Source organism: Tiliqua scincoides, chromosome 8, assembly GCF_035046505.1.
Source record: "Tiliqua scincoides isolate rTilSci1 chromosome 8, rTilSci1.hap2, whole genome shotgun sequence".
Taxonomy (NCBI): Eukaryota; Metazoa; Chordata; class Lepidosauria; order Squamata; family Scincidae; genus Tiliqua; species Tiliqua scincoides.
The window spans coordinates 42383721-42404274 of NC_089828.1; the positions used below are offsets into that span (position 1 = coordinate 42383721).

At 44.1% G+C, this 20554-nt stretch overlaps 1 protein-coding gene across 2 annotated transcripts in view; it reads right to left on the reverse strand.

Annotated features, from left to right (window-relative positions):
- Positions 1 to 20554, reverse strand: part of LOC136658618 (zinc finger RNA-binding protein-like) — a 45441-nt gene that overhangs the window by 12427 nt on the left and 12460 nt on the right. The window contains exons 3-14 of one of the 2 annotated variants that reach the window (XM_066635398.1): positions 18230 to 18347; positions 16269 to 16505; positions 15857 to 16167; positions 13801 to 13983; positions 11440 to 11674; positions 10734 to 10885; positions 9038 to 9157; positions 6328 to 6473; positions 4748 to 4889; positions 3753 to 3940; positions 858 to 1029; positions 580 to 721 (exon numbers count right to left, since the gene is read on the reverse strand). In XM_066635398.1, coding sequence (XP_066491495.1) covers positions 580 to 721; positions 858 to 1029; positions 3753 to 3940; positions 4748 to 4889; positions 6328 to 6473; positions 9038 to 9157; positions 10734 to 10885; positions 11440 to 11674; positions 13801 to 13983; positions 15857 to 16167; positions 16269 to 16505; positions 18230 to 18347 — 2146 coding nt within the window. Of the gene's footprint in view, positions 1 to 579; positions 722 to 857; positions 1030 to 3752; positions 3941 to 4747; positions 4890 to 6327; positions 6474 to 9037; positions 9158 to 10733; positions 10886 to 11439; positions 11675 to 13800; positions 13984 to 15856; positions 16168 to 16268; positions 16506 to 18229; positions 18351 to 20554 lie in introns of both variants that reach the window. The other variant, XM_066635397.1, reaches the window with a different exon arrangement.

Sequence of the window (20554 nt, forward strand, 5' to 3'; positions counted from 1 at the left end):
TGGCACAGTGGTTGAAAATGGCTGGTCTAGACCATCTGGCAACAACTCTCCAGGATGTCAGCCTGTGTGGGAGGAAAACGGAGGCCAGAATGTGATACCAGATCATAAAAGATCCATCTGAAATGTTGTGGTTCTTGAAAGACAGAACCTTCTTTAATTGTAAAAATCCCTACTGGGATTTAGTATAGCCTGCCTATGTAAACTGTCTTGAATTAAAGTCTGAGGAGAAATCTGACAACCAAGAAATGCGGTATATAAATACCTGTATTATTATTATTATTATTATTATTATTTTAATATCAGTGGGATTGAGGCCTTATCACAGCCCTATCTGGAAACACCAGAGATTGAACTATGGGCCTTTGTCAGGCAAAGAATGAACTCTAAGCCAGAATGGGCTCTACTACTCTAAGAAGGCATACATTGGATTACATGGCTACTGTGCACACGCCATAAGACAAGTGCTGCCACTATAAGGTCTGTTCAGGTGCCAACTTTCAGAAGATCATAAACAAAAAAGATTCAACACTAGATTGAGGAATCACACCAGCAGCATGCTCAGCTAGGCAGATGACTAACCTGCATTCATTGGAGCCTCTTCTCTCATCAGAGGGGATGTGAGTGACACTGTGACCTGCATTTTGGGTTCCTTGCATGAGGCAATTACAATATTGTTCTCATCAAAGTTGGATGCAACTTCATAAGTGTCATTTGTCACCTTCTGGGAAAATAAATGAAAGTGGATTTATCACTCTGTGTGGGCATCACAACCCATTTTTCAACCCCTGAACAGATTCCAGGGATTTTGATATTTGGCAAAAGCAGACCCAAACCACCAAGACCTGGAGGACTCTTACCCCTAACTGTTCAGGCAGCTGCTCTGCAATGCTCTTGAGAAGAGCCAGCGTGGGCTTCTGAGCTGACAGCAGGATCAGGCGAACATTTCGGTCTCCACGAAGAAGCAGCCCTTTTGCCAAAACGCCAACTCTCATTACCCCTTTAAGAACTCGGGGTGGGCTATCTGTCTTCCTGTAGAAAAGAGAAGTGGGGTAGGAAAACACTCATGAGGGCTAGCAACATTTCACAGGCAGTTTAAAAATAAGGTTGTGATATTAATACATTGCCCATTGGCATTGTGTCTATTTTCCATGGCCTGTGTCATGAATTTCCACACTAGCCTCCTACACTGACCATGTCACCTATGCAAGGAGGACTTCCTGGTTCCTTCCACCACGCCAGGAGTGTTTCAGGCCTCCCAGTTCAGGTCATCCCTCGTTATCCTCAATTAAAAAAAACCATGGATAAAAAACAATGGAAAAATAGATATAAAGATGCTCTTCCAGGTTTCTTGCCCCTCCATTGCTCCTAATGGAATAAGGTCTTGTCTCAACATCCTCAGGGGTTTGATTCTGGGACTCCCTGCTAATACCATGTGTTAAATAAAAACAGTTTTAAAAAGTGTGTCCCTTTATGACTGTGGTTGAAAACAGTTTCTTACTGTTGGAGAGACACAGTCAGCAATTAGAAATGCAAAGAACCCCCAGCATTTGCCTGGCTCAGCTGAAGAATGGAACAATCACTTGCATGACTGTCTCTCTACAACAGTAAGAAAAGCAAGTTTTTTTGAAACTATGATTTTAAAGGGATGCATTTTTCCCCTCCTCCAGGGATCAGCACATTCCCTTCTCATTTGCAGTGGCCATTCATGTTGAGTTAAATCCATGCATAAAAAATCAGTGTATAACAAGGTTGGACCTGTACCATAATCTATCTCCACTGCTATGGAGCAATCTATTCTTGGACAGCCAGGTGCAACTGCTAGAGATCCCACACAAGGAACATAGACCACTCCACAATATCCGGACATGACACCATGAGATGGGCCATTTACTTCAGGGACCTGACTGGAGTCAGGGAATGCTTTTCTAAGTTGACAAACCCATGCTGTCTTAGGCACTGGAGCATGGCCTGTTTGCCCTTCTTGTAAGATGAAGACTGTAGGAGGATGATACAGATGAAGGCAGAACCCTTGGTCCCTGTGATGCACCATCAGAATCTTTGTGACTGCTCAAGGGACCAATATTCACCTAGGCAGTAGTGCTCTCTACTGGAAATGCCAGCTGGAAATGCCAGCTGGAAATTTCCAGTTGGAAATGCCAACTGGAAATGACAAAACAAAGGAATTTGCAGTCTCTGGTGGGCAAATGCAAATAAGTCTCCAACAGAAAATTGGATGCCATAAGTTCTCATCTGTTCAGGGGTTCTCACACATTTAGCACCGGGACCCACTTTTTAGAATGAGAATCTGTCAGGACACACCAAAAATGATGTCATGACCGGAAGTGACATCAACAAGCAGGAACACTTAACAATCCTAGGCTGCAATCCTACCCACACTTACTCAGAAGTAAGTTTCATTTACTATCATTGTTAAAAGAATATACATAGTAGCTTGTTAAAAGTACAGGTCTAACATTTCCCCCAATGCAGTCACATACCATGGTAGCATCAACTACAATATATTAAAAATAAAATACTGAAATGAATGGGGATTCATCTGAAATTGGCTCGCAACCCACCTAGTGGGTCCCGACTCACAGTTTGAGAAACACTGGTGTAGTGCATTTTAGAGTCTCCATGCAGAACCATTTCTTCTTCAGAAATCTGTCCAACCACTCAAGAGTCAATATTCCCCCCCCCCCCACACACACACCAAAAAAAAAGAATGTGCTTCCCTGGCTAAGGAAAAGAAAGGAAGGGTAAGGACATGGGAAAGTCAGAAGAAAAAAAAAGAAAATAAACTGATGGTGCAGAAAGAGGCTGCAAAGCTGTTGTGTTACTGGCCATAAGGCAGAGCCAACCTAGAGGATAGGATAGCCTCCTCCCCTTGAACAGGGCATGCTAAAGCTGAAGACTCTGCCTATGCCTTCAGTGAGGAGGAGCTACTCAAGGTTTTGCCCTCCAGAAGGTACCAGGATAAATGATTCATATTCAGGTGTGCCCTGGTATATGTGGGGATTCAGTTCAGGAACCCCCTCATGGTTAACTGAAACCGCAGATACTGGTGCACGCCCCCTACATTCCGGAGGTGAGGAGAGCAGCGCTGCCTCAGCTCCATAAGCTCCTCTGTGCCTACAACAGGCAGTGGACATCCACCCGGGGCCTCTGCCAGGCTCAGAGTGAGCCTGAAAAGTAAAAAATGCAACTTCTGGTTTTTTTGTAAAACCAGAAGTGACATTTTTAATGCCTTACAAGGTATTAGGGCGCTTCCTCAGGCTCCTAATGCCTTATAAGGCATTAGAAGTGCCACTTCTAGTTTCACGAAAAAAACTGGAAGTCACTTTTTTTACTTCTCAGACTCAGTCTGAGCCCAGCATAGGCTGTGGGCAGATGTTCATGGCATCTGCTGGCTCAGAGGACCCTCTGGAGGCAAAGGGAGCAGAACTCCCCTCACCTTTGGAGGGGGTCCCATGGACCCGAACTACAGATAAGTGAACGTACAGATATGGGATTTGCAGATACGGGGGGCCCCCTGTACTTTTAACATTTGATGGGAAGAAAAAAGGGGAGAATTTCAACTCCTTTCCGGCTGATGAGCTTCCACAAGACTACACAGTTACCAAAAACTGACAATGCACATACCATTACTAAGAGAATACTACAAACAGAAGGGCCCAGACAGTGAAAGAACAATCACCACCTGCCTAACTACCACAAAACACCCATGGAGGAACTGGCTTCGTATGTATTACCCCTTCTCTGTACTTGCTTCCTTGCTCCCAGTTTCCTGTTCTGTCAGCCAATCAGAAACAAGCCTAAGAGCACGCTCAGAGTGTGACACAACTTTCTGAATAGCTTGCAGCTCTTCTTCTGTCGGATAGATGCTGGAGTGCTTTGTCATGATGTGACGGTCATCGAAAGAGCCTGGCGGCCGAGTGGGCTGAGGGAGATAAAATGACAGACTTTAACTATCAATCTGGAAGGAGAAAAAGAAGAACAGAAATGTATTTCAGTAGAATTCTCCAGGATTAAAAAAAAATCACAAAACATACAAACCCCTAAGTATTTCAAAGCTAGGGAGGGAATAGACTATCATCAGGCAAGGTAGGGGACACTCCAAGATAATGGGTGCTTGAGAGCATATTCCATTCTTATTAAAAGACCAACTCTTTCATATGTTTTAAACCTTCATTATCGGCACGTTCAGAATCGGCAATTATGAGAATGACAAGTTTGCTCTTTAAAATAGAAAGCGTTTCTGCTCAAGAGGAACTCTGCAGATTGTAATGTCCAAATGTTTTCTTAAAAAGCAGAGCCTCGGCACATAGTCCAGGCATGAGGTTGTTAAAAGCTCTTTCATCTGGAAAAAGACTTCTGTCCTCAGTGCCAGGTTGCTGGGGACTCTGTGGCAAAACCCCATGGGCCCCCTTTCCATCTCTTAATGGCACACTGGGCACTACCACTAGTACAGAGGATTCAGGTACCATTCGCTTGGGAGGGATGCTGCACTGCATTCAGCAGATATTCAGTCTGTTTTTTGCAAAAATACAGAGCAAAGCTTGCTACTCAATAGCAGCACAAGATCTGTATTATGGACTTTAGTGACAGTGAACACAAGCTGGCTACAAAAGGCAAGAGAAAAAAATATTATCTTGCCTATATTGACCAGGATTAGGCTTGTGGAGAATACCACTCACATGCTGTGATTAGGGATGTGAAGGAACAGCGTCTAAATCTGAGTACGCACCAGGAGAGGGGGAACAGGAACTCCAGGCCTGCCCATGAGGGGTGGAGGGCGCCAGTCTGCAGCTAGGCGGCGGCGCTGCTGTTCCTCCCAATACAGCTGCTCTTCCTCTACCCGCCGCCAGTACAGTTCTTCTTCATAGCGCCTAGATGAGAACAGGATGGATGAAAGAAGAAGCAAGCAGACTGTATCAGAACACTCTGACAGGACAACTGTAAAGTGTGTAAATCCAACTTTTTCAAATGTGTAACATTTTCAAATGCTATGAGAACACAGAATTATGAAAAGAGCAAGCACATCCTAGAAGTTCTGCCTCCTGCAAATGAGTTATAGCAAAAGGACATTTTCTCTCCAAGACCCCCTACAGAGGAGTTACCACTGCTAACTAGGCAAACAGGCACCTTTCAAAGTGGTGGTTCTCTTATATTCGACAGCAATTGATCCTATTCATACCAGTACAGTCACTCTTTTTAAAAAAAAAAAAAGTTTAAATAAAGACAGATTGTGAGCTTAGAGGTCCTGAGGAGGGAGATTTCTGAAATCTATACAAGTTCCAACTTCCCTCCCTCCTCCTATGTCCTAATCTCCAAGTGCCCTAATGTTCCCTCCATATATAACCAGTGCAAACACGGACAGTTACATATGCTGACATAGCTTTGAACCATTTTGTCGACTGCAGTTGTCTCCAGAAGGGAAAGAGATTGTTTGGAAGCTGAGAAAGGAATTAAAGCAGACTTTCCCAAAGTGTGAGCCATGACCCACTGGTGGGCCCATGCAAGGTGGGTCACGAGCCGGGCCCTCCACAAGCCCTTGCATCTGAATGGCTCCAAATCAGAGCCACTCCAGATGCACTGGGCAGCCCGAGGTTGCTTCTCGAAGCTCTGCAGGTCATTCTGAGGCCCATAGAGGCCAGTAGAATGGATTGCTGGCCCAGCGCAAGCTAGAGGAAGCCTCCCTGGCACCATCAGGAACACGTGACCCACTGTGGGGGACAAGGTGGGTCGCAGCAGTTTAAAGATTGGGAACTGATGCATTAAACAGGTTGGGCTCCTCTATTGCTTTGTTTATGAAAAAGTCAACAAGTACAGCTGCTTATTATGGGGTATTACATTCCAGTGATTTTATAATGCTATATTTTTAGAAGTTAAAATGTTTTGAACTCTGAATTAAAGGTGAAACAACAGATTCACAGAAATACAGAAGTGAAAAATCCTCATTGCCCTCTGTAATTGAGTTTTTGGAGTATGTTCAAATTATCCACCCATATTCATTCCTAGCTATCCTGGTCTCTTCTCTGCCTATCTTAGATTGCAAGTCCACTTTGAGCAAGGGCCTGCTTACAGAACTCTGTAAGAAACCAGTTAATGTTGCTACTTAGCGTCCTCCTTTCAGTTGCAGCCATTTTTCTCTCCCTTTTCTGACAATTAAATATGCATCCATGCACACACACACATTTGAAAGCCATTAACCTGCAAACAGAAAGCATGGGTCAAACACACAAAAATGAAATTAAAAAAATTAATAAAAACATGGATCCAGCAGTACCCCAGGCCATCCACAACTCCCATGGGAGGAGGACTCGCCTCATTTCTAGATGCCAGCGCTGCTCTTCTTCCCGGCGCCTCTTCACTAAGGTCCGCAGCTGCTGCTTCTTCAGCTTCTCCTCATGCATCTTCCGAGCCCGGTTGCTGGGCTTGATCATGACTGGGAGATCTGGGTTGACTTTCTTCTGCAAGTGTTTTGCCATTATTAAGTTAATTACATCTCTTTGCATTTGCCTCTGCATATAAGCCTTGAAAACCCTTTTTGAAAAAAAACATTTAGAAAAGACACAAAAACTGACAAAGCAACATACTATAAGCCAGGAGTGGCCAAACAGCAGCTCGCGAGCCACATGCGGCTCTTTGACATATTACGTGCGGCTCACAGAAACATGATGGCAGAACTCCTTTTTGCATCACAATATAAAAAGTAAATAAATTTTCAAGCGTTATCATTTACTGGGTATAAACTGACAGTTCATTGGATTAAAAGTTCAGTATTCATAAGGAATAAAAATATTTAAGAATTTAAATGCTTCTCAAATTTTGCGGCTGAAGTTTCTCATACGTGGCTCTTATGCTAAGCAAGTTTGGCCACCCCTGCTATAAACAGTGGAGCCCCTTTATAAATTGAGTAAAACTTGGAATTACAGCAAACCAATTTACAAGGGGAATTCAATTGTATTTCAGAATGTCATCCCTGTTTGTCAGCTTGATTTTACCCATGGGTAAACAGCATACGTATTTACCGTCTTGCCAGTTAGGATAGGTGGGCAAATAGGGGCACTTTGCACACAAAACACCACATCTCCAAAAGCAACCAAGATCCCAGGAACACAACCAAAAATCCTATTAGGGCTCTTCTTCTAGCAATGTCACTGCTAGCACATAAGCCTTTCTCCAAAATGCCTCAAATACTGGCAGCCTGCCCAAGCAATTCTGCACTCCGAACATGGTCTTTGTATCATTTTTGGGTCTCCCAAAACACTAGAACCCTGACAATCAGTCTTGGCAGACTGCTTTCAAGAACAGAAACTATCATTGTGCTTTGAGAAGTCTTTTGCTTTCCTCTTCAATATCCCATCCCTTTCTCTCTCTCTTCCCATTCCTTCCCCCATCTTAATTTAGGGACTGGGGCAAGAGTACAGCTTCCTTTAGAGGAGGTAGCAGTGGTGGTGCTGAAGAGAGGGAAGGCCTCCTCCTCCTCCTGGCTCGTGAATGGAATGCTGGGAACCCAGAGGAAGCTGCAGCCACTCTAGACATCAAGAGAGAGGTAAGCTCTCCCATTTATCTCTCCCCCTTGGCTTCCAGTGTTGTTGCTGCCTCTAATGGCCAGGAAGGGAATTTTGGACTCCTAGCAAACACTCCACTGGCAACAGTAGTGCACTGGATGCCAAAGGATCATCATTTTCATCTTGGTGACCAGCACTGCCACCTCCTCTTCCCTCCCTTCCCCAATATCCGGTGGCTATGCAGCTATTACAGAAGCAGTGGCAGCGGCAGCACAGGATGTAGACAAAGAGGAAAGTGAAGCTGGCAGGCATGGGGTGGGGAGAATACTTTCCCTGTTACTCCAATTAATAATACCAACATTGACAATACTGTAATAATGATATCCCTTTGAGAGCTTGTGGGGAGAAGAACAAGCATGCATCCCAAGCAACAGCAAAATCTGAACATCAGGAAGTTGAGGACTTACATGCAAGTAAACATTTAACAGAGAGACTTATAAACGGGGACCACTTGCTCATACATTATATACGCAAGTACAAAACAAACGTTCAGTATAATTGCATGCCTGCAAGTCTGTTGTTTTTATCACAAAGAATTCACTAGAATCCTAAGTCACTCGAGTTATGATGCATCTACTGAACAAAAGACCCCAACATGAAACAAACTGTCAAGTGGATGATGTCAATGTTATTGTAATTTCTGAACAGAGCTACAATTATTGCTGCTAATAAGAGATGACCACCCATTCCCCAGGATCATCAGGGAAGGTTACATGCCCCACTACCAAGAGAAGTACATCTCATGGCAACAAATGAAAGAGCTTTCTCTGTAGCAGCCTCCGAATTATGGAACAGCCTCCCACAGGTAGTGTGGTGGGCACTCTTGCCAATTTATCATCAGCTGAAACCTTTTTTATTTCAGTTGGTCTCCCCCTTTTGACTGTGATGCTGGTTTGGTGATTCTATCTGTTGCTTCATATCTGCTTTGGTATTATTGTGTTTTATTGTTATTTTTAACTTTGCACTGTTAGCCACCTTGGACACCTCCCAAATGAGTGGGGAAAGCATGGAACATACATTTTTAAAATAAGTATTTCTGAACACCCTCACAAAAACTACACTTCCCAGGATTCTGTAGCAGGGCAAGCCATGACAGCTAAATTGATTTCCAAGTGCGGGACATTAAAATAGATGCACTGCTTTGCATTTTACAGTCCTTATCTTGTCTCCCTTCATAAACACCCAGGGTTATGGCAGTCACAATTATACCCAATTTACAAATGTTAGAACTAAGGCATGGGGAGAATGCATTGGCATGAAGCCATTCACAGGGAACCACAGATCTAAGTTCATCTACTGGACTTACACTGCACTCTTTGTTATGGATAGGATTTTTGAAATTAAGACCTCTTGTGACCAATGTCACAGCCTGCTAGGTCATCTCTCACCACAATCAGTAACCTGCACTTGAAGGATAACATACATAGGCCTGTCTTACAGAACAGGTCCCCAGAACACACCTTATACTGAAGCCTGTGTCGACGTCCCTTCAGATGCATGTCCTTGGCATTGGGATCATTGAAGCTGCATTCACAAAGCTTGCAGTGGAAACGGATCATCTTCCCTTCAGCATTGTGCACCTGCAAAGCAGAGGTGGCAGCATCACAGACTGCACACGGTTCAAAGGTATTGGTGAATCCAGGTTAGTCGTGAATCCAGGTTAGTCAAAAGAAGCAGGGAAGATCAACTCAATCCTCCTCCCTCACTTTGCACTGGTCTTTGCAAAGTACCATCCTGTTGCATTCTCAGAAGAACAGGAGCTGCCTCGGTCGAGGGAAATGGGATGGTGGCCTGGTCTTTTGGCATGCCTGTGCAACAACTGCTAATGTGAAGCAGGCACTACAGGACAGCTCACTCACACTCACATCATGGAGTGTGACCATACTATTTAGCAGAGATTAGAAATCCTTTACCAAATGCTCTACTTTTATCTCACACTGCTACAGTTTTTAATTCTGTGTTTTTATTCACTGTAACGTTGAATATGACAAAGCTTTCAACAAATATATATAAATTTCATAAATGCTTTAAACACATTACCTGAGCTGCAATTCTACATAGTTCAAACACCATATGCCCATCTCCCAAGACCAGAAATAAGAGCCATACTGTGATGAATGCCCTGGTTTTACCCCTACTTTTTCCTATTTTTCTTTATTTTAGATACTTCCAACTCCTCAGAAGCTCCTGTGAAGGTTGAACAGTCTAAAAAGCTGCCAGATATCCTCCTACAGCAGTTTGTCCTTTGTTGAAACACCATTACCAGCCAGCCATGCACATTTGTGGATTCAAGTCATTCCTCCTTGTCTGGAGTAGTTAGCGTTCCAACCGATTGACATGCATTTGCCAATTGGTTGGCCAAATCTTTCTGTCTAAGAGGCAAAGAGATGGGATGGAGTGAGTTTCCACTCCTCCAATTGGGGAACGTGATGACATCACACATAAGTCACCTAATTTTAAGCACAGGAATGCTGTACATATGTGCTGTGAGGGACCTGCCATGGAATCTAAGGCTGGTTTCTGGAAGGTACACCCACTTACTCTCCAGTAAGGGTAGGGATCAGGATTCTTCAGACAAAGAAGGACTTTCTTTGTACCCAGCTGAGTTCAGGCATTTTTCATTAATTTCTTCCCTTCCCTTTTTTTCCTCCATTTAGCTTAATTACTTTTCTTCCAGATTTTTAATTAGTCATCTTTTGGCTCTTGCCTACCTGCTCCTTGTTCATAGGTACTTCAGTGGGTTGTCATGTCTGATCACTCTTGCAGACAGTCCTGTAGTTTTGATTTTTAAGAAGAACCCCCTGAAGTTCAGGACTTTCCTGGGAGAGGGGGTGTTCCCAGACAATACCCCCTGCCTCAGCTCTGTAGCCTGGGATGGTGGCAGAAACTAGATTTCTCCCCACTCAGCTGCTGTCCCAGCAAAAGGAAAAGCAGGGAGCAGGAAGAGGTGCATGAGCACTAACCATTAAACACTACTCCCCTGGATCGGCCTGCCTTCTTCAGGTACAAGCCTTAGCGCATGCATTAAAAAATATCATTCAGTGGCATTGGAAAGTATCAGCTTAATTTAAAGACAAGATTTCTTAACAGATGAGACCCCAAGGATTGAAATGGAATGGCTATAGCTCTTACATGGCCAGGCTGACCCTGTCTTACCTCTTCCACATAATCGTGGCCTACTGGCTGTACGTCTAGCGGATCCCCTGGACCATCCCCTGAACTGTCAAGCAGGAGTTGCTCTGTTGCTTTCATCTGCATCCCTTTTGTCTCCTCTTGCTTTGCATTCAATAACTCCAGTTTGCTGGTTCCTAAATGGGGGAGATGTATGAATCATCCAGTTAAGAGTCTAGTTATAGTGAACGGGCAGCAAGATGGCATTTTCCCACAGTCACAAGTCAGGTAAGAGAAGGGCGCAGCCATTTTTCCACACCATATCACTGGATCAGACTTTTCTACTTTTTTTGCAGCAGTCTGGAATTAGTCTACAAATACAGCAGAATAACATGGCAGAACAGACTGCATTACTTCCCACGGGGGGAAAAGTCAGATTTTTAGACTTAAAAAATCCCTCTGCCAGTAGAAAACTAGCCTGCACGGGTGGGCTAAGCTAGAACTGCTCTCCCTGGCATGCCAGGGTAGGTTCTTTTTTGCTCTCTTTAGAAACAGAAAATTTTAATAAACAGAAACATTGAAAAGTGGTAATCCCCCACAAGCAATCAGAGACAGGACAGCCTGCTCTAGAGCCTCACTGTCTCACATCTGCAGACAAGATTTTTGAGCAAGCAAGCTCCCTTTAGAATTAACCAAAACTGCCTTGGGAAACCCCTTCTGTTTGGACTGGCTTCCTTTCTAGATTTTGTACCTGTGGATATTAACTTTGTTGTGTTAGGTTTCTTTGTTGGTGCAGTCTTGTTCAGGTGGCTTGTGCTTTTCGTTATCCCCAGAGCTGGTTTTGCTGGTGCAACAGACATGGTGAATGCAGGAGTGTGGAGAACCTGCTTACTGGCTGAGCCGTTGGCAGGACCTGAAGACGAGTTGACCACCACAGGCTCGATGGATGGGATGGGCTTCCCCAATTTCGTGTGCAGCTTGACAACCTGGAACACACCTACCAGTCACCTCATATGAATATATATAGCCTTCTACTAACTCAGCTGCAGCCTAACTCAGCCTTCTATCTAGTTAGACGATTCATCTGGTTCAGTACTATCCATACTGACACAATGACTCTCCATGGTTTTAGTGGGAGTCTTTCCCAGCATTATCAGGAGATGCTGCGAGGGATCAAACTTCAGGCCTTTAAATGCAAAGCATGGGCTCTGTCACTGAGCGATGTCCACATTTCTTAAAGAGAGATCTCTTAGAAGAGGTGTCAGTAACCTGTGAACATCAGGCCATATTCGGCCCACTGTCTCTAGCCCATTGCCAACCAACAGGCACTCTTGCCCAGGTAGCTGTGGTGGTGACACAGGGACTCCGTGAACCTGAGCCTCTGCCATTTCCTGTCCAGTGCGCACCAGACTGGGTGGGAGGCTTTGCCTCCCAAGTCAGGTTCTGCACAGCCACTCCAAGAGCTTGGCAACCCAGAAGTTCAATGATGATGTCATCACTAACATCTAGCCCCTTTGCCAAAAAGTTACACCAACCCCTGTCTTAGAGCAAAGATGTGGTGTGGGATAAGCAGAAAGAAGCAGTTTTGAACTGAAAATTAAGAGTTGTTGGATCTGGCAAAACAGAAGAGGATTTCCTCCCCTTGGAAAGCACAAGGTCATGCAGAAAAGGAAACCAGTTGGACCTAGAGATTCAAGATATGAGGGAATCATTCAAAGATTTCAAAAACAGAACCCACATGCTTCCAAGTTGCTCATTTCCAACTTGATCTTATAAGAATTGACAATTTAGGATCCCATGGAAATGGACATTTCCCCAAGAACAAGTGCACATTTGGGCGCAAAACCCATGCACCACAGGCACCCGAGCACAAATTGATCTCACAGATAAGTTGAGGGCAGGTTTTGAGTCAAAAATCATGGAATTTTCTATGACCCTTGGATGTCGGGGGTTAAACACAAGGGGGTGTCTGACTATAATTTTGTTTGATTTTACCAGAGGCCAGATCCTGAAAAATATTCTACCAGTAATTGTTACCCAAGAACTGCAATCTCTTATTAAAAATATAGTAAAAGATCATAAAATACATTTTTATTCAACTATTTAAATTCTTTTCTTCACAACTTCTGAGTTAGTGCACTGTAAACATACCAATAGAACTATTAACCCATTTAGGCCCAATGTTGCAGATAAGCAACAGGGATCAGATCAGACCTGTGGCCTGATCAGATCAGACTTGATAAGGGATCAGACCTCTGGGCTGGGCTGAAATTGGTTAATCAAATTCTTCTTTAAGGTAACTGGTGTGTTAAGCCAGAGGCTCAACATATAACACATTACTGGGAGTATGCAATTCAATTCACAGCAGACAAGCAACAAGGAATGAGCTTAAGCAAGTGCAGATGCACATAGTTGCAACTTGATTTACTCAGAATTAGACACATTGCTTTCCTTGGGTGTTATTCTTATGCCCTGAACTTTGCTTCAGATCAAAATGAGGATTCCATCCTGGTGTTTTAAAAACCAGCCCTTTGCCGAACATTTGCAAAATGCAAAATTTGCAAAATGTTTGCAAAATGGTGCAGGAGAGTTGGGTGTGATCCTACCAAAGAGGCTTGCTTGATTTAAATGGAAGCCTTGAGCCCTGACTTACATGTCTCAGGCGAGCTGAAAAGGTTAACTTTGGCTGCAGCTTTCAGCCTCATTGCCCTGGAGGCAAATAGCCCTCTAATTATCTCTGCATTGTCCCTTGCTCTCCCTAGCTGCCTGAACAACCATGACCCACAGTGACCTGCAAATAAGGCAGTAGATGATTTACAGTTGATTTATTGGCAGAAATTTTATAGGTGAATATCTACGGTAGATTTTCTGCCACGGACTATCCAAACCCTATCCCACTTCTTAATCCATGAGTTTGGAATCTTCTGCATGGGTTCTGAACATATGGTTGCAAAATCCATGAAGTTTTCTATATATGTGAGTTTGGGAGGGGAGACAGCGTACTCAACTATCCCCCAGGAAGTCCTTCTTCACCATAGTTTCTTCTCTCGTTTTCTAATTGGACATTTTAGCCTAGACATGACTGTTTGTTAGCCTCCCTGCAGCCCCCTACCTTCTGGTGCTTGGCTCCTCGGATATGGGCTGCATAAGCATCTGCTCCAGTACAAGAGACATCACAGAGCTCACAATGAAGTTGGGTCTGGACCCCACGAGGAGCACTGCCAGTCTGATTCCCTGTTTTCAGTGCCACCTCCTTCTTCTTATGCTTTTGTCCTTCTAAGTGTTCACGGTAAGTCTGAAAGGGACGAGAAAAGAAGAGCTCAGCCACAAAGGCAGGCTTAGGTTAGCTCGAGAGAGACTGGACCATCTCACAGTGTGGCTGTGAAGATGAAAGGCAAGGTGGAAAACCTTGTGTGCACACTGAGATCAGGACACAAGTATAAAATAATAATGGATTAGGAAATAAGCAATCCTGCTGGATCAGACCAATGACCAATCTACTCCAGCATCCTGTTTCACACAATGACCACAGATTTTCTGAGAAGAGGACACATGGGCAAATAGCCCTCACTTGCCATTGCACCTCTGCAACTGATATTCTGAGCTTAGACTGCTTTGAACCTGTATGCAGCAAACAGCTATCATGAATAGTAGTAATTTATATTTGTCTTCCATTAATTTGCTTAATCCCCCTTTAAAAGCACCAAAGCTAAAAGTTTAAAGTCAGGAGTTGCCTTGTAAAGATCTCATCATCTAAGAGTAGGCCAACCTGCACCTGGATTGCATCACATCAGACTATAGGTGATTCAATGGCCATACAAAGAGCCTTCACACAGAAATGAGCATGTCAGAGAAAAAGAGAGCTCTTTGCTAACTGCTTATGCTTGGGTAGTGAGGAGAGGGCTATTCTTTAGCATTTTAAGGATTTGTTTTTACTTGCTTCATAACTTCTGTAGGGCAGTACTCTGCATATATACTCAGAATTCAAATTCCCTGTACATAAAAAGTAGCCTGAAAGAATCCTAGGTTAGCTGTCTTTCCAACATAGCAGTTTTCTATCTTGAGGGAGTATTCCTACACAGGAAAGCATTCCACTGTGCAAGCATGTACCTGAAACTTGAAGGAGCCCACATATCAGTTGACCACCTCCATGAGTAGTAAGCCTCAGCATTTTCTATGAAAATCTGCAGGCACGCATCCAACTAATCTAGCACTTGGAGCAACCACAGAGGGTCAATGGCACTGGATTGGTTTCTATGCAGACCTGTTGTAGTAGGCTCACAAGAGCTCCCACTGGCCCCAATACTTGGCACATGCACCATACAAACACATGGCCAAATAGGATGGCTGGCCCCAGGGCAGAGAAATTCCTCAAGCAGTGCAAAGGAGGTGCAGATAAGAGCTTAACCAAACAGAGAGACAAATGAAAGCCTTTCTTGGAGTGTTAGCCAGGATTACTAAGAATATCAAGATTCAGAGGCAGACAACCTCTGAATACCACATCTGGGAGTGAGTTGGGTACACAGCAGGGATAGTTAATACTTCTACTTGTAGGTTTTTCAGAAGTGTTGGCTGTCCACTGCTGAAAACTATACTGGATCAAATGAACCTCTGATTCGATTCAGTATGACAGGATAAACAGGGCATTAGATAAATTTACGGAGGACAAGGCTAGCAACAGGTATTACATACAAGAGAAATGGAACTTGTAGATTCAAAAACAATCTACCTTTGGATATCCAAGATGGAGCCAGAAGCATTTGGCTAGTTAGTGGAAAAAGAATACTAGACTAAATTGACCTCTGATGAACCTCTTGCAGGGCTCTACTAATGTTATTAAATGGAAAACGATTGTTGGAGCACTATGGTTATTTTTCATAATAGCTATGTGGAACTTCCATGTTCAGAAGCAGTATCTTTCCAAGTATCACCTGCACATACAAAACTGTGTATTCAGGAACAGCAGAGGAGGGTCCCTGCGTCATGCACTGCTGAGCTTCTTGGGAGGCATCTGGTTTGCCACTTTCAGCAACAGGATGATGGGCTGATGGACTTTGTCTGATCCTACAAGTCCCTTCTAATGTTCTTAACCACTGGCACAGGCAACAAGATGGCTACTCTCATTCTACATACATCCTGGGGTGTTGGTGGTGAAGGACTAGGCTCACCTGGGGCCCTGCACAGCTGATCTTGCAGATCTCACAATAGTGGAGCTGAGGCTGCTTTGGGGGGCCTTTAGGCTTCAGCGGCTTGCTGGGAAAGGGTGGTTTCTTGTTATAACTGCTGCTTGAGTTAGAGTTGCTTGCACCACTCCATGGAGCGTTCCCCATGGGCTTGGGCTGCTGCGTGTGAGGAGGGGGCTGTTGCTGAGGCTGCTGCAGCGGGGGTGGTTGCTGCATGAGAGGCTGCTGAGAGGGCTGGTAATATGACGTGCTGGCTGCTGTGTAAGCAGTGGTGTCATAGCTGGAATAGTTTGATCCTGGATAGGGAAAAAGAGAATACAACAGTGGCTCCTAGTTAGGCGGTTTCTTCTTCCAACCAAAGATTCAGAAAAGAGACATGCTTCTATGAGATTCTTACCAGAGTAAGAAGCAGGAGAAGAGTTGTATGAGGAAGAGGCATACGTAGAGGAAGAAGGGGTATATGACTGAATGGAGGTGGAAGCAGCACTCTGCTGGCCTGTTGCTCCGGCTGGGTAACTGCTGTAGCTGGTTGAAGAAGCATTCACAGTCTGTACTGGCTTAATGGACATCACTTGTCTCTGAGGTTGGCTTTGACCATATACTGCAGCAGGCTGAGTATAGCTGTTCTGGGAGTCTGCAAAAGAAAGCCTGGAGTCAAATGCCTTGAACAGCAGCTAGTTTCTTTACCTGACAATCTTCTAAATCTAAATTAAGAGCACTGGACACAGTTTCCCTCAAGGTCACGGCAAAGAAAAGAGTTCAAAGCCCTTGACAGGGCAAACTTTTTTACTGCAAGTCTAGAGGCAAGAAGCAGTCATTTGGGGCAGAGGATCCTAACAGCTAAACAGCACAAAGCACTGTCAGGGTGGGGAATGAAATGGAAAATTTGAAGTGCAGAATAGGCAGGTAAAGGAGGGGATGCTTAACTTTCTCCACACCCCATGGCAACTTCCCTGCTAGATTCTTTCCAGATTTGCTCTGGCCACATTGTAGGAAAAAGCCATTAAAGCAATGGTTGGCAGGGGAAGCAGCAGACAAGGTGCTCCAGTCTGCTTCTCCAGTGCCAATTACATCCCACTCCCCCTTCCCTGGTTTGTACTGCTCAGCAACAACCAGGATTCTCAGGTGTGAATGTGCTGTCCCAAGTCCAGTTTAGCCCTTCACCCAAATATATGCCTATACATGAGGGCACGATGGTCACTTTTAACAATTGTTTTTACTGCTAGTTTTATTATCTATTTTATTGTTGTATTTTATGTATTTTATAACTTTTAAATATTGTTAGCCGCCTTGGGTGCCCTCTGAAGAGAAAGGCTGATTACAAATCCACATACAGGTCCAGCCTATTTATACAAGGATTTTTTATACACGGATTTGACTCAACACGAATGGCCCCTGCAAATGAGAAAGAATGTGCTGATCCCTGGAGAAGGGGAAAAATGCATCCCTTCAAAATCAATTTTAAAAACTGAACAGTCCTTTAACAACAGCAATGAGAGAGAGAGAGAGAGAGAGAGAGAGAGAGAGAGAGGGTAGCAGGCTAACAATCCATCAATCCTCTCTCCTTCAGACCCCTCCCTTCCCCCTGCATGTGAAAGAAAGGGATCATTTTGCATTGGTGAAGGGAGGGGCTGAGTGAAGTGTTATGGATTGTCTTCTTAATGATGCTTATCTAGAGTCAAAAGGTCAGTAAGGCTGTTTTTCAATCACTGGAGCAAAGAAACTTTGTTTTTTAAATTGATTTGCTATATAGTATAATATATATAGTATAGCTATATAGTATAGTATAGCTATATAGTATAATATATTTGCTATAGTTTTTTTTATCCATGTAAGTGCTTGGAACCCAGGTGAATAATTAGTCTCAACCTATAGTGGTTAAAGCTGGGTAAGGAAAATACTTGCACTGACACTCTCAGGAAGTTGGTTTCCTCCCTCCCAAGCAGCACTTGAGAATTTGGGCATGTACTAAGGGATCTCATTCTGCAATTCCTGTCCCATTCTTGAAAGAATTAAATGGGACAGGAGCTGGCAAAGAGAGATCACCCTGATCTGCACGCTTTAGAGGTCACTGCAACCTACTGTTTCAATTTTAAATTTAAATAAATAATAAATGTAGGGTGAGGGCCAAACACCAGGCATTCTTCAACGAACTAGTCTCAATGGAGACAGCCTAAGTCCAACAGACCTGAGACCTCCAACTGCCATTCCAGCTCAGTTTCCTAGGTCTTCTAAGTGCAGTTCAAATCACCTGCCTGTTGCCATAGGCACTATTTACTAAACCTTCCTTGTCTCTAGTATTCTGAACCATGCCTGCACCCTAATTACTGTCACTATTCGAATACCCAGATAACTCACTTGAATGATAGTATGAGTCCGTGGCCACATGCTGGGACTGCGTGACAACTGCTTGGTAATATGGTTTGGTCTCGTAGCTGCTGGCAGACGGGGATCGGCCATAACTATAACCATCTTGCTGCTAGATCAGAACAAAACACAGAATAAGCAGAAAACGTGATCACCCTGAAGTTAAGAACCCTGAAGTTAAGGAAGACTGACTTTAAATGGTGGCTGTCCCACACTAAGGAGGTCAATGCATATATGTTCCACTGAAGATTTGGGGGGGCTCATTTGAGAAAGGTGACAAGGAGTCACAGCGGGCATAACAACATTTAGCATGCTTATTATGTTAATATAATCCTTATAACTCCATAAGGAAAATTACTATGCGCTAACTGCAACTGAGGCAGCTTGCTTAAAGCCACCTAATGAATTCATGGTAGAGGCAATATTTGAATCAGGGAAATTCTGGATCATGCTTCAGTTGTTTCTTAGCTATTATGTTACACCAGCTCTCAAAGCTCTCACCAACATCTTAAAGATCTGCAAGAGACTGCACCTGAACAACAGGGGGAAGGGTGTGACATGAGGGGCTTTTGTCAGGATTCAGATATATTGAACAAGTGCCCCCCCCATCCCACAAGTGCTGCATAGTGCAGAGGTTCTCAAATCTCTTCCCCTTTAAGGGGTGGGGGAAGGGGGGAAGATTGCATCACAAACAGGAGTGAAATTGGACTTTTTTTATTTACTGAGGGCTGCTGGCAGCTGCAGGAGTTGTGGGGCACCTCGAGCAGCCCTCCGCAGAGCTCCCTGATGCTTAGAATGTTGACTTAGAATATTAGAATGTTGAGGAAAAACTGGTCAAGAAGCAACCAGGAAGTGCTTAGCATCTGGTTTTTCTCAACATTCTAAGTATCAGGGAGCCCTGCTCGAGGCTCCTCAAAACTCCTGCAGCTGCCAGCAGCCCTCAGTAAGTAAAAATAGCCCCCTTTCACCTCCATTAGCAACACAATCCTGAGGCTAGCATTGCTGCCCTAGACCCTCACCTGCAAAGACTTACTTAGGGAGTAAAACTCTCCTTATGTTTGAGAACCACTGGCATAGTGGATTTTGAAGTTTCACCATGTCTATGCACTTAGAAGGTTTTGTCTATGCAAAAACCTTCCATTCACAGCAATTTTGGAAGACTTACAAATTTTTTCTTTAGACATATCACATCATTACCTGTGCCTTTCTCTATGTATAATTACTTGCTTCTCCTTCTTACCTACCTCCTCCCAAGTAAAGGAATGCTCATACATATGACACAAAAACTTTTTTGCTGTATCAAGTTTTATCAACAACCCAGGGTATATATGTTTATTTAATAAATATAGCTGGAAAAATCTCTGGTGACGAAGAATTGGATGATGAATGATGGAATGCATACATTTGACTTCTCCCAGCCTCCTCATCTCCAGAGACGCAGCACCTGAAAACATTACCCCATCAAACTATGTACTTGAAAAAGAGTACCTTGGTTACTGAAATACATTTATACGTTACTGAAATAACACAACTCCATGCACCATTGCAGACTATACAATGCTATAAGTGCTATTTCAGACTGAAGGTTGTGCTAGGGGAGGAGGAGATAAAATCAATTTCTTCAAGTTTACACACTACAGTGCGGCCTCCTTATCTAGAGGTTTGCCATACACAGATTTGAGTATCCTCAGATACCGAGTCCAGATAGCTGGAGAGCCTCAGAACACCACCTGGATGCGACCAGAAGTCTCCATCGTGAACTGGAAGTGCTTTTGCATCCTTCTAAGGAGGTGGGGAGGCTGTGTATGACCTCCTGAGGTCCAGGTGCGGTCTCCAGGTAAGTAACTGCAGCACTGTCCCCTCCACCATGGATTTCATTATCTGTGAAATTTGGTATCCATGGGGGGGGGGGGCCTGAAATGAATCCTAGGTGGATACCAAGGGCCCACTGTACTTTTCACCCCAGACTGACTCCCGCTATTACCTCATTCAATGTCTATCAAAACAAACAAACAAAAGCCTTAAACAAAGGTATCATCTACAGTAATTAGGTATACAGTGGAGCCTTTGCTTCCACAGGGGATCGGTTCCAGGATGGTCCACAGATACCAAGTGCCAAGAATAATGATATCCATGGTGGGGGACAGCACAGTGCTGCAGTTACTTACCTGGGGGTTGCACCTGGCCCTATGGGGGTCATTTGTGGCTTCCCAGCCTCCACAGAAGCACCCCAGACAAAACTGGAAGGCACTTCCGGTTTGCACCGTCAAACTGGAAGCACCTTCCAGTCATATCCAGGAGGTCCTCTGAGGCGCT